This window comes from Drosophila innubila, chromosome X (assembly GCF_004354385.1).
Source record: "Drosophila innubila isolate TH190305 chromosome X, UK_Dinn_1.0, whole genome shotgun sequence".
NCBI lineage: Eukaryota > Metazoa > Arthropoda > Insecta > Diptera > Drosophilidae > Drosophila > Drosophila innubila.
Window position 1 is genome coordinate 37,157,111 of NC_047626.1, and position 14,003 is coordinate 37,171,113.

The window sequence follows — 14,003 nt, forward strand, 5'->3', positions numbered from 1 at the left end:
ACAGGATAAGCAGTACGGCGCATAATATTTAGAGGTGTTAAAGTGGTAAAAGAATTTCTGGAAGAAATTTTCTGACCTAGAAGACTATGTTGAATAAAAATATATAAAACTGTTATATCATTGTCAGGCTTAAAACATTTTGAGCCGTCCTCGTAAGTCAAAGACATAGAATTATTGTAGAAAAAGACTCAAATTCAAAATATATTCATAATTATAATCGTTAGCATTTATTCTCATCAATAGTTGATTAAAAATAATTCATTTTTTATGTTTAATGATTTGTTATTTGTTAAAAATAAATAGTTCAATGATTTAAACTAATCGTTAATTCAACAACATTATTTTATCATGTTAAGCAAACCATTTATATCGCCCTTTAAATGGCAAATTAATGATAAAAAGTTAATAATATTAATTAATATTTAAATAATGTACATTCATGAATGCTTAGATTTTATACAATATACAAAAAAATATGCCTGTGAAGATGTTTTTACTAAGGATAAAATCCTCGTCAGGCGTAAATTATGTGTAAACTAAGAAACATATAAATAAATACTAAAATATGACTCTTTTAAAAATAGAAATTGTTGATCTTGCGTTGTAAGTAAGTAATTTATTTAATGTGTTGTCTATATCGGCTCTTCATTCAATTCAATTGTGTTCTGCTGATTGTACATGAATATATTATTGGCGCCCTGGTTACAGCATTGCGATTTACAGCTGGAGGTTATATTATACAGTTCATCAAGATCTTGACTGCGCCGATACCTACAGACTTATAAATGATATACTCTTAAACAAATTGGTGTGCGATTAACTTACGTGCTGACTGGTCTGCTATAAGTGGACATAGTTGGACTGCCTGGATTATTACTATTGTTGCTATTTGTGTCGTTGTTGTGCTCGTTTATGTTTGAGCTATTGTAGAGATCGCAATTGTCCAGGTATTCTGATCGTAAATAAGTGTCTAGATCATTATCATCATCCTGCTCGTTATCACGATCCTGCTGCAACTCTACCATGCAGAGCCATTGCGAGTTATGATTTCGAAATTTTTCCAGCTGCGCATTAACAAAACAATTAAATAAGATTGAGCACATATACAGTATGAATATCTTTACATATTAGACTAATATTTTTAATTTCATATAGGGTGCCCGCACTCAACTAGAGATGATCACTCGTTTTTAAAATTTGAAGAAACGTGTCTGTCACTACATAATCTACATAATAACCGAGAAAATATTCCAATGACAATTTGCCGGACAAGTGTAGAGACCGTTTCGTAAAATTAACGACCTTCTAAACTTAAACCGCAATAAGTGCATATATTTTGAGAAAACTATGCGGTGGTGAGCTATCTTGCTTAACATAAAGGTCGTCGTTAAATTAAAAAAAAATTAATCGTCCAACAAATATATATACTGGCTTTTCGTGTGAAGTTTTAAAAATAAATGGGTTGTGCGGCGGATCTCTGTTAATTTTTTATGTTGTTCTCACCTTGATACGTTTAGCCCACTCAGAATTACTAACGGCTATGATGTCCAGGCAATAATCGCAAACTTTGCGTATTGCCTCGTTTTTGTCATGCATAAGATCGATGAGATAAGCCGGTGATTCAGTTTCCTTGACCATGTATTCACGCGTACTCTCGTGTCGAAGTATTTGCTGAAACACGTAAATGATTTGTAGCACAATCTCATCATCTTCCTGCTTAGCTTTTAGTAGCTCAATTAATGAAAGAACGACCTTAGCACGACAGAAAAGCAGCGCACAAAGTTCATCACAAGCGCAAGTACCCAGATAGACAATAGTGTCGAGTACTAGATCGTCCAAACGTGCACAAGGCACTAACAACTGACGAATCCACGGTAAAAGCTGAAAATTTTGAAGTATTTGCGAGTAATCAATGTCGGTAAGCGCAAGATTTCCGAGTATCCCCAAGCACTCTACAATAAAAGCTTCATCGTCACAGATAGTCAGAATCCGAGCAAGATCCCCCACATAGTCAATAAACTGCAGCTGCAAGGACTCGTGCTGAGATATATTGCGCAACAATTTCATCAATAAAGCATCTTGATAATTAAAGGCACGGTCCATTAAGCTGTGCAACCGCTGACCTTCAACCATAATATGAGCGTTGCGCCGATTTAGTGACAGATTAATGCACAGCGCCATAAGATCCGGATCAACATTTACGTTAAGATTCAGAATTATAGCATCAGTCGCCATTTGCACACACTCCGTATGAGTAAACATTGCCTTAACTTTATCATCAAGGCTCATGTGGTAAAGTATTTTTACGGCAAAGGCGTGATGTTTTTCATCGTTGATAAATTTTACCAGCATAGGCAAATAACCAGCTGCAATCATTTTGCGACGCAGCGCACCATCAAATGACAGATTAAAGACAAGTCTGAGTGTGACCTGCACCAGATCCGTATGGGCATTTTGAAAAAGGCGAGGTAATTTCGAGACAATGTTTAAGGCACACATCGCATCTTTGTTGTCGCCCACAATAGATAATTTCTTGAGAAATGTGCTAGCAAGCAAAAGTAGATCAATGTTCTGGCGATCTAGTGCTTTAACAAGCATCTTAACAATATTTTTTCGACGCATTTTTTCTTCCAGTTTAACATTCTCAGCCATGTTTAACAGTAAATAGAATGCAACGCGTAGCAATTGTTCCTGTTTCTTGGCGAAAATTTTAAGCTGTTTGTTAAGTCGATCAATTTCCTCCTTTTTGACTTTAGGATCGCTGTGATCTAGTGACTCATTGCTGTGTGCTTTTAAATCAACTAGACTTGGGGTATCCAGTCCACTCGAATGAGCATTGTAATTGGCTCCTTCAGAGAGTGCCTCATTATAACTGCTGTTAAGTATTTGACTTTTAATTAATGATGAAGACATGGTTCCGTGAAAGCTGCTCCAATTGCCCGATTTGGGCCGCTGTTTCAACTCTGGTATGCGTCGACGTGGTGGTTCCATCTGAAGAAGATTAATAGCATGTTAATTGAAAACTTATTATTGTCACTGAAAAACAAAAATTAAGCGCAATTTTTAAATGGCATTTTAATTTTATTCTTTTTCGAATCGGTAGTAATATTTTACCCACAAAAAAAACCTCTACACGAGGTAAAAGTCTAGTGACGAAAGCAATTTCTAGCCCCAAAATTTCTGATATCCAATTTTGTGACGAACAAAATTCAGTTTAATCTGCCGTCCGCAGTGATACCTATCGAATTTTGTTATATTTTGGTGATCATAAATATTGTTAATACAAGGTCGCTGAATTTCATATAGTATATATTAAATCTCTTTGTCCAACTGACTCAAATTCTACAACCCAAACGGGTTAACGTACGACCTTGAAACTATTATTTCATCAAATTCGACCTGCAAGTACGTCAAAATGGAGGTCAAAGTTCACATGTATTTTCAGTTTACATGTAGAAGAGTTTGGTCAAGCGCTGCATTCAGTGGCAAAGTAGTGCAGAGGACGGTCTGTTAGACTCACGCGCAAGGCTTCACGGGTTGAAGACCTGTCGGTTCAGCCCAGGCAAATATCTATTTATTTCCCAAAAACAAAATCAAAGGGCTGCAGCATAAAATATGTTTAACAGATGCCAAAGCTGCTGTAGCAGGGCTACAGCATAAAAATTGTTCAACAGATGGCACAGCTGCTGTTAACAGGCTGCGACCATAATGTTCATAGCAGTAATAAAATTTGATAACAAGATTAATTGGGTTTAGCTGTTTCTAACTATGAATTAAAGAAATTTAAATTTTCTTCTTGGATTAAAGGTTTTGCAAAACACTAAACATTATTTATTTCCGTTCGCTGTGAATGGTAACTGTTAGCATTTGTATCGTATTTGAATTGGTGAATGCTGGAGTCTCGGTAGATATTTTCGCTACCAACAGAAAAAATGTATTATACAATGCACGGATTTTCCAACATATGTTCATTTTTAATATCGCAAAAAAGAGTTTTTAAGCTTTGGACTAAATGGAATGAAATAATTTGGTTAATTTAAAAACATTTTTTCGTTTTAATAAAATTGGCTCATCTATCTTTATATATAAATCTCTTTTTCCAACTGACTGACTGAATTAGCATTGCACAGGCCAAACGGTTTGACGTACGACATTAAATCTTGGCAGCAATAATCTTAAGATAATTTCATCAGGAGATAAGGCGGCGTTTTTGAAAATTTGATCTGCAAGTGTGTCAAAATCAAGGTAAAAGTTCGCGTCTATTTTGATTTACATATAGCAGCGTTTGGTCAGCCAGCGGGCTTTGTACTTAGGTAGTGCAGAGGATGGTGCCGTAGACTTACGGACACGGGGTCGCCAGCTCGAACCCAGACCGGGTAAGATTTTATTTTTATTTTTTAATTCCATTATATTAACATATTTATACATTTTACGATATTTAACAATTTGGTCAAAATCGGGTAACTATATCATATAGCTGTCATAGGAACAATTGGGATCATATTAAGCCTTAGTATGAAAATACTTTTTTGTTTTTTAAGTTATCTCAGCCAAACTCACAGATTTGCTTTGCACGCCAAGTCTCAGATTTTTTGAGCTACGTGAATATAATTATTCGCTTCTCTTTCAAAAAATGTTATATTATATAAATTTGTTACTACTTATTACATTTAGGAAATTTTCAACAACTAAAAATTTCAAATTCTTCTCAAATAACTGATAACTGATAATAATTGATTCGGACAAAAGGTGAAAAACGTTGTAGTCTGATTTGTATAAGAAGGTATCATTTCATTTAGCAGGTACTGATTACTGATCCATCAGAAGTAAAGAAAAAAACCTGCCGAATAAAGCCAATGTTTAAAAAGCGACCCTTTGTTCTTAAACGACAGAAACTGCAGTTGAAATGCCTTCACTTGCAATTTTTTACTATTATACGTTTATTCTATTCTTACATACAAACACGTTATTATGATCACATTTCAGAATCAATAATTTTGTGTGGTGCCCGTTTTACAGAATATTTTATAGACAAAAATTGAGTATCCGAAATACCAGGTTGTCCTAACTAACAAGTTTTCCAATTATCGAAGTAGAACAGTAATTTATTTTTGCGTAAAATAAGTTTATTCAAGAATAATATAAGAAGTGCTCCTCTTTATCACGTTACAGTTTCGCGAGCGAAGCGAGCAGGGGGCTGAGCCCCCTAGTATAGTTTATATTTAAATATACATATTAGGGTGCATTGATTTTTGAACAAAAAAAAAATGGTAGTAGAGCAGTAATTTATATTTGCGTAAAAGAAGTTTATTCAAGAATAATGTAAGAAGTGCTCCTCTTTATCACGTTTCAATTTCGCGAGCGAAGCGAGCAGGGGGCGAAGATGTTTTTACCAAGAAACTACAGTTCTTAAATCAATTCCTAGTCCCCGCTTTTTGAGTAGAAAAATTTTGCGTTTTTAGTCCTTGCAAGGACAATTTTTCTTTGTATTTAAAAGTCTTGATCCTAACACGAGTTTTAATACCAATCTTGTCAGGATCGGACTCAAAATAAGATATGGTAATAATTCATGACAAAAAAAATATAAAAATAACATGTTTTTAACTCAAAAAGCGGGAACTAGGAATTGGTTTTAGAACTAAGGTTTCTTGTTGAAAATATCTTAAAATTAAACGTAGATTAGTCCGTCTTTTTCTGCGGGCAGCATATGTTGAAGCAGACCACATCGGCATTAGCATATGAGCAAAGCTACTTACCAAACCCGATTTCAAGTGAAGGTTGATTCTTGACCGATCGCCCAATTTGGTTAGGTTGTATAAGACGATACAAGATTTATAATATGAGAGTTTGGTTGAGATATCTTAAAAATAAAAAAGGTTTTCATATTAACTGTTGTTTTTTGACCGATCGTTATTATGGAAGATATTTGATAGAGTGGACCTATTTAAACGATTTGCCATAGGAACGTTTGGTCAAAATCAGCCTTAAGTAAGAAAAACTTTTTTTGATTTTAATATATTTAAACAAATCTTACAAATTATGTATGTTGGTATCGTCTTATGCTAACATCCTGACCAAATTTGGTTGAAATCGGTCCACTTAATCATACGGGTGACATAGGAACAATAAAAAAATTTTGTTGTGTTCCTAAAGATAACTCAAGCAAATTTGCAGATTATAAATTTGTTTTTTGTCTTCTTTATCTTAACCAAACTTGGTTTGAATTGGCTCCGGTTTTTATACACTTGTCTCGAAAGTAGTTTTCAAACTTTCTTGATTGGGTATAAATCAGGACTACATGATGGCCACCCTAAAAGAGCAGTTTTTCGGTCTTAAAAACTGCTTTTTCGCTGTGGATACGTGGATGGCAGCGCTATCATATTAAAAAAAACTCCACTCTTTCTCTCCAGTATTTCTTGCCAAACACGTTGAATATACTGTCCATTAGCCTTATTTAGATCTGATAATTCATTTGAGATGTTTTGACGTTGATGTACTAAACGTACAGTACATTCAAGTGGCCCAACGAGCGAGGACTTGTTAACGCGCGGGCACAGGCGTCTTGCAAAGCCCACCTCCCGAACAGTCCTGTAAAGCGTGTTTTTTTCATGGTAGGAAATTATTAATGGCACACAATTTTTTAAGTTTTTTGTTAACAAATGTGACTAGTTTATTCTTACTAGGTGTGAACAAGTAAATTAAACTATTTACAACTTAATAAACGGTAATTTAGTACAGAGCGACACGTAAAGATAGTAATAGTGGGAAATGGAGCGAAGTTGTCGCCGTAATTTTTAAAAATATTTAAATGAATCCGCGCAATGAAGGTAAGAGTATTACCGAAATATCCCATATTGAAGAAATAAGCAAGACTACTATTCAAAATTATATTGAAAAGCCCGGTAAAATACCAAAAAACAATAAAACGAGCCGACCTTCCACAGTGTCTAAAAGAACAAAACGTCAAATAAACAACAGTTCACGGGATATAAAAGCCTAACTGTCTCTTAAGATCACTCCCCGTCGCATTCGGCAAATAATAAGTTCCGATAAAAATGTTAGCTATGAAAATATGTTGCGCAATCCTAGGCTCTTGCCCAGGCATACAAGGGCGCGTCTCCTATTTGCAGGAAAAAAAAACAAATTTTGGACAATTGAATGGGAAACATAATTTTTTTGATAGGAGATAAAATTTAATTTGGATAGTCCTGACGAAAAAATGATGATGGCGATATTTGTATCGTGAACGCAAAGCTATGCTCGCAATACCAGGGGTGGCTTTCTAATAGTATGGGCCGCATTTTAATACCACGGAAGGTCACCAGAGTGACTCGTATTAACTTGAATAAATTCTCAGATATACGAGGGTGGGCTGATAAATAGTCGGCCTACCAAAGAAAACACGGTTTTTTTTTTTATTTTTCAACATAATCTCCTTTTAGACGTATGCACTTAGTCCAACGGTCCTCCAATTTTTTTATACCTTCCATAAAATATGACTGGTCCAGGTCCTCAAAATAGGCGTTTGTTTCACAGATCACCTGTTCATTCGACTGAAATTTCTTTCCACCAAGCCATTTCTTTAAGTTTGGAAATAGATAATAGTCACATGGTGCTAAATCTGGAGAATAGGGGAGATGTGGAAGAATTTCATAGTGTAGTTCACACAATTTCATCATGGCAACAACGCTCTTGTGAGCCGGAGCGTTGTCCTGGTGAAACAGAACTTTTTTCTTCGCCATGTGCGGCCTTTTTTTCTATAGTTCTGAATCGAACTGTCCCAAAAGGTTAGAATAGTATTCTCCATTAATTGTTCTGCCTTTTTCTAGATAATCCACATGAATTACGCCTCGGGCATCCCAGAAAACCGTTGCCATTACCTTGTTGGCCGACAAACCAATCTTTGCCTTTTTCGGCGCCGTTTCTCCGGTTGAAATCCACTGCTTTGACTGTTCCTTGCTTTCTGGTGTATGGTGATGTATCCAAGTTTCGTCGACAGTCACAAAACGACGCAAAAATTCATTCTAATTTGCGTTTAACAATGCCAAACTCTCCTTCGCAATGACCAAGCGGTTGCGTTTGGGTTCCACTGAGAGCAATCGCGGCACCCACCTTGACGAAAGCTTACTCATATTTAAATATTCGTGTAAGACGTTTCCAACACGTTCACGAGAAATGTTTAGGGCCTTAGCAATCTCTCTCAGCTTTATTCGGCGATCATCCAATATCATTCCGTGGACTTTATCTACCATTTCTGGGGTTGTCACCTCCCTGGGACGTCCTGGACGGTCCTCGTCAAAAATGCTTGTCCGCCCGCGCCTATCCTCAGCAGTCCAATATTTAATGGTCGAAATCGATGGAGCTGATTCCCCATAAACTTCGATTAACTCATTTTTTATTTCATCGTTGGATTTCTTTTTTAAAAACAGAAATCTAATGACAGCTCGATATTCTATTTTACTCATTTTGGGGACAATGCAAAAGTGACCATGCTAAAACTCCCGCCAAAATTACCAGTGTTGAGAAAAACGCCTAAAACTTTTTCAGCAATCAGCCGATAGAAAACACTAATCGAATAAAATATTTATGGGTTGTTTAAGATGTTTTTTTTTTTTTGTAAGGCCGATTACTTATCAGCCCGCCCTCGTACATAAGTCTTATGGACAACGTATTAATAGAGTTTGGCCAAATTAACTGAGAGGACGAGTGGATTTTTCAACAGTATAACGCTTCAAGCCACGTTCCCAAAGCGACAAAGCAGTTCTTTGCGGACAAAAAATTAATCGTATAGGATGGCTTGCTTGCTTAAAACCAATCGAGAATGTTTGGGGAATACTTTCAAGCAATGTTAATAGCAATAGACGCCAATTCGAAAGCTGGGTCGAGTTCAAAAAGGCAAATATTGAAGAATAGGCCAAAATAGACCACAACACCCTAGAAAAGTTGGTTTCTTTAATGCCTGACCGCCTAGTCGAAGATATTTCAAATTGTGGAGGCAGTACCCACTATTAAGTAAGAAAAAAATTTGTTCTAGTGTACCAGCGATTATTTTTAAGGGAGTCACTTTAAGGATATTAATTCTCCTAGATAGGATCAGTAAATTAAGTATATCTTCATATTTTTTTAATGTAGGTATTCCTGAAAGCGATTCTGTTCAAAGTTGCTCCATACAAAACGTGTAGGGCTGCCAGGCAAATTTAAAAAATTATACGGAAAGTGTGGTAAGAAAGGGCTGTGATAATTGAAGCTAATGCACGGAAATAGCTTATATAGACGCAGATAATAAAGATGTTAATGTGTAATATTGCAGGTTAAGCATTATGAACAAATAGTATTATTCTAATTATACTATTCTGCAAGTTAACTATTAATAAAAAGTCTAAGAAAAACAGTTTTCACACTTCTATTTGTCAATTTGTGTTTCCCTGTTACGAACTGCTTTTTCTCCTTGGGCCGCGCGGGTGGCTCATCGGTTTTCAGGGTAGAGTCCCATCCCTGGCCCGCAGTCCGAACAATCGATTACAGCATCGATACACAAACAGCTGTGGCGAACGGAACCACACATCACTAACAACAAAAGACGACAGAAATCCACAACATAAACAGCAAAACCTGCAATAAACTACAAAACGGTAAGTAAACAAACAAACATTCACAAAACCTAACACTGATCCACCTCTCGTCCAAACAGGATCCCGGTTCCGGACCCAAGCGTACCCGCCCTGCCCAACTCCATCTCCCTCATGTTGGCCACCGAATGGACACTTCTTCAACCTGTGTTAGCCATTGTGCTTTCTCTCCCCCTATATCAATAATTAGACGGACATTTTCATATTCAGATGAGTATAATTTGTGTTATTTCATAATATATATACATTGCGCGTCGAACATCCTTAATCTCTAACATCTTTTATACTTCAGGTATGTACATTTCTTCCTTGCTACACGAAACAACAGACGAGGAACGAAACATTGCCATCAACATAAATAATGGCATATACAAATTTGCACCGTAAATGTGCGACTCAAGGCTGTTGTGGAGACGCCGCGGGACAAAAAAGTAAACCGCCCGGGCGCTAAGATATTAGGGGCGTCGATATTTCACAAAGAGTTTTAGCATAGAAAAAATTTGAGGGGTTGAGCCTGAAATTAAATAAATCAGACAGCGAAAAGTGCGAAAACAATTTTAAAATGTGCCTGCAGATGATAGCAGAAACATACCAGAAACTGCTACATTTCGAATTCCATTTTTAGAATCAATCGACCCCATCATTTAGCCACTAAAATTGAGATTTGACGCACTTTTTATTGTTTCTGATGATTTGAATTTATAAACTGGCTTTAACACCAAATCCATATTGGACAGTGAACTTAAAAAGCATACAATGAATTCGACAAAGATTTTTTAACAATTCACATCACATCAGCATTAGCACATCGTTTATTCAGCAAACTTAAAATAATCTTAAGCCTTACGATCATCAATTGGACAAGTTTTTTTTATTTATTTATTTATGCACGACTAAAAGCAGTCGGCAAAGAAAATATTACCAAGTATAAAAATTAAGTTTAAGATTTAAAATACAAATACAATTAAAAATAAATTATGAACTGTAAAGAAAAAAAAATTAAAGTTAGATCTGGGGTAAGCAAAAATTATAAATGATCCAACATTTGTTGCTAGGATTGGGGAAAACCCAGAAAAGCCCTATCAGATCAATAAAGATTAGTATTGTTAATAATAATAGAATGAATGTTAGACTAGTATAAAGTAACAAAACAAGTTAATAGTATTAGTAAGGTCAAGGCTTTAACGATAGGTATTGGAAAATTGCGGATTTTAGGGAAGGGAGAGAAAGTTCTGAGGAGACAACGTGAAAGAGGCTACTATAGGTAGTGCATAAAACACGAAACGAATCGTGTGAAGCGTAATCAGTTCTGCATGTAGATAAAAATAAAGGCTTGTAATTTCTAGTAGACCTGCGGGGGACCGAAAAGGTGAGGCGGGCCAGAAGGGAACTAGAATCAATCTCGCCAATAATCAATTAGTGAAGAAGAACAACACAAATAAAACTCCAAGATCCTTTACAGATTTTATATGTTGCAAAGGGGTATTGTTAATCGTATAAGAACCTAAATAGGGCCTAGTACGACTAAATGTCATGAACATACACTTTGAACAATTGAGATACAACTTATTGGCCGAGCACCATAGTTGAATTGCGTTCAAATCGTCTTGCAGACGATTATGAGGAAGAGGGTCAGTGTATGAAAAGATAAGCTTTACATCATCCGCATACATTAATGTATATGAATGGGACAGAATAGTGGGTAGATCGTTAGTGAACAGAGTAAAAATAAAGGCCCCAAGTGACTACCTTGAGGTACACCAGAAGTAACGTGAACCGAACTCGAAATAGTTGACCTAAGAAGCACTTTTTGGCTCCTACCTCTAAGTAGGTGGAAACCCAACGTACAAAGGCGGGGGGGAAACCAATGCAATTAAGTTTGTAAAGTAAGAGGTCATGGTTCACAGAGTCAAAGGATTTACTGAAGTCAGTGTATATGACATAAGTTTGCCTTTTCTCTTAAAATGCATCATTTAACAGGGAGGTAAACTCAAGCAAGTTGGTCGTAGTGGACCGACCCTTAATAAAGCCGTGTTGTGCAGGGAAAATGATCAACTTACTTTGATGCTGCAAAAAAGAAACAAGGATTTTTTTTAGGAATGGCTGACAGCTTTGCAATGCCTCTGTAGTTCGAAATATCAGACTTACCACCTTCTTTGCGGAGGGAAATGATATAAGATTCTTTCCAAAGATATGGAAAAATTGAAGATTCAAGGGATAGATTAAAAAGCTTATGCAACGGAGCAGCTAAGATAAGAACAACATTCCTTAAGGACACAACTAGGAATGTTGTCTGGCCTCGGAACGAAAGAAGATTTTAAAGAGCTAATAGAAGAGATTATAGTGTTGTAAGAAATAGAGGGAGCAAACATAGTGTTTGATTGAAAAATAGAATAGGGATAAGATGAGTTGGAAGTGGAGATTGGAGAATAGGTGGATTGAAAAAAGTTAGCAAATAGTTCAGCGGCTGCAGAGTCGTTGCTGGCATTATCTATCCCATAAAAAATAGAGGAAGGTAAACTGGGGGACTTACGCTTCAAGTTAACAAATTTGTAAAATTGTTTAGGGTCACGGGAAAACTGTCTTTTGAATCGAGTTAGATAATTCTCGTAGCATAGCGAGTTTAAATTGGCGAAGTCCGACTTGGCTTCTGTGTACCTAGACCAGTCAAGACTCGAACCAGACTTCTTATATTTTTAAAAATATTTAGATATAATATTCTTTAAATAAAACAGTCTAGGTGTAAACCAAGGAGGCTTTATAGAACCAGACGGTGGAACATAATTTGGAATGCACACATCTAAGAGTGCATTTAAGGTCTCATAGAAAGAACTAAGGGCAATATCGATGTCAGTCGCTTTCTTTAAAAAGCACCAGTCGGTAGCCAGGATAAGTTTATTAAGCAATTAATAATTTTCCTTGCGAAAACATCGACGAAGTGATTGCTGACATAATAGAGGTGGATTAAAAGGTTTAGAGATTGAGATAGAAATTTCTAAAGTAGGATGATGTAAATCTTCAGGGATACTTAATGGGGATGGCCTAGAGACGGCAGTACTTGCGAAGTCATTAATAAAAACCAGATTAAGAATTCGATCATTATGATTTCGTATTGAACTTATTTGAAACAATGAGAGATCAAGCAAGTTTTCTAAAAAATTATCTTGGATTAGGGGAACAAGATAATTTGTGCTACTGAAAAATGACCAAGAAATTTTAGGCAAATTAAAATCACCCAGCACAATAAATAAGTCGTTGTCTTTGACTTGAAGATAACTGCAGGAGAAGCTTTTGGAGGGATATAAGAGCAGGTGATTAAAATTGATCGAGTTGAAAAAGTTACTTTGACAGCAACAATTTCAATATCAGTAGTCACATTAAAAGTAATGCGTTCTGACTGAAGTGCCGATTTAGTGGCAATAAGTACGCCACCACTTCGAGTCGGTCGATCATTTCTATATAAAAGATAATTATTTGACATAACTTCAGAGTCAGATACTGTAGGACTTAACCAAGTTTCTGACAAAGCAATTATATCAGAATCAAAGGACATACTACTCAAATATATATAGATAATGAATACAGGCAAAGTCGGGCCGCAGGTCTAGTGCTCCTGTAAGTTGGAACTGCCGGCTGTAAGCGATACAGGCAAGGATTTACTACGCTCTTTGGGCTTCAACTCATGAACAATCATATGAGGTGGCCAAAATTTTGGATCACAAATGACAGCAAATGAGTCGTGGGGGACACTTATTTTAAAAGATGCTATTTCACGGGCAGAAGCAATATTAAATTTAGTGATCGAGACCTTAGCAGAGACTTTGCTAGAAATGTATGCCTCCACATTTTCACAAGTAGTGTCCGAGGATAACCTAGACACAAATACTTGCTTACGAGGAGCAACAACATTCAAAATAGGGATCTCAGATGAAGAGGCAACTACGTTAACAGTTCTATAGCTAGGCGCTGCAGTACGAGGAGGTCTACCCTTCCGACCAGATCCAGCCCGCACCGAAGACACGATGACTTGGGCTGATTCAGTTGACTGAGTGATATAATCATCTGTAGAAGGTGTAGGAGAATTGAATAGGTTATTAATACCCGGACAGGGCGATAAAGACAAAATTGGCGAAGCGTCTTGATATTGACGAGATGCCAATGGAGTCACGGGAGGCTGAGTAACTGATAAAAATTGAGAATCAGGTGGTGAGCTAAATTTATATTGGCTAAGCAACTCCAGACTAGAGTCAAAATCACTGGAAAGAAGCTTAGCCATTTTATTAAGTTTTGAGAATTGGTTTCTCACAGAACTATACATTCTTGAGAAATCAATTTGTATGTCGATGCATACTGGACAAGACCATTTCACTGCAC

General features: G+C 36.4%; 1 protein-coding gene across 3 annotated transcripts in view; it reads right to left on the reverse strand.

The window, feature by feature from the left end:
- Positions 1–445: 445 nt before the first annotated feature.
- LOC117794158 (kinesin-associated protein 3) overlaps positions 446–14,003 on the reverse strand; it is a 76,764-nt gene continuing 63,206 nt past the window's right edge. The window contains exons 7-9 of one of the 3 annotated variants that reach the window (XM_034634669.1): positions 1,504–2,991; positions 826–1,064; positions 446–759 (exon numbers count right to left, since the gene is read on the reverse strand). In XM_034634669.1, coding sequence (XP_034490560.1) covers positions 633–759; positions 826–1,064; positions 1,504–2,991 — 1,854 coding nt within the window. In that variant the 3' untranslated portion in view covers positions 446–632. Of the gene's footprint in view, positions 779–825; positions 1,065–1,503; positions 2,992–14,003 lie in introns of all 3 variants that reach the window. The other 2 variants (XM_034634668.1, XM_034634670.1) reach the window with 2 other exon arrangements.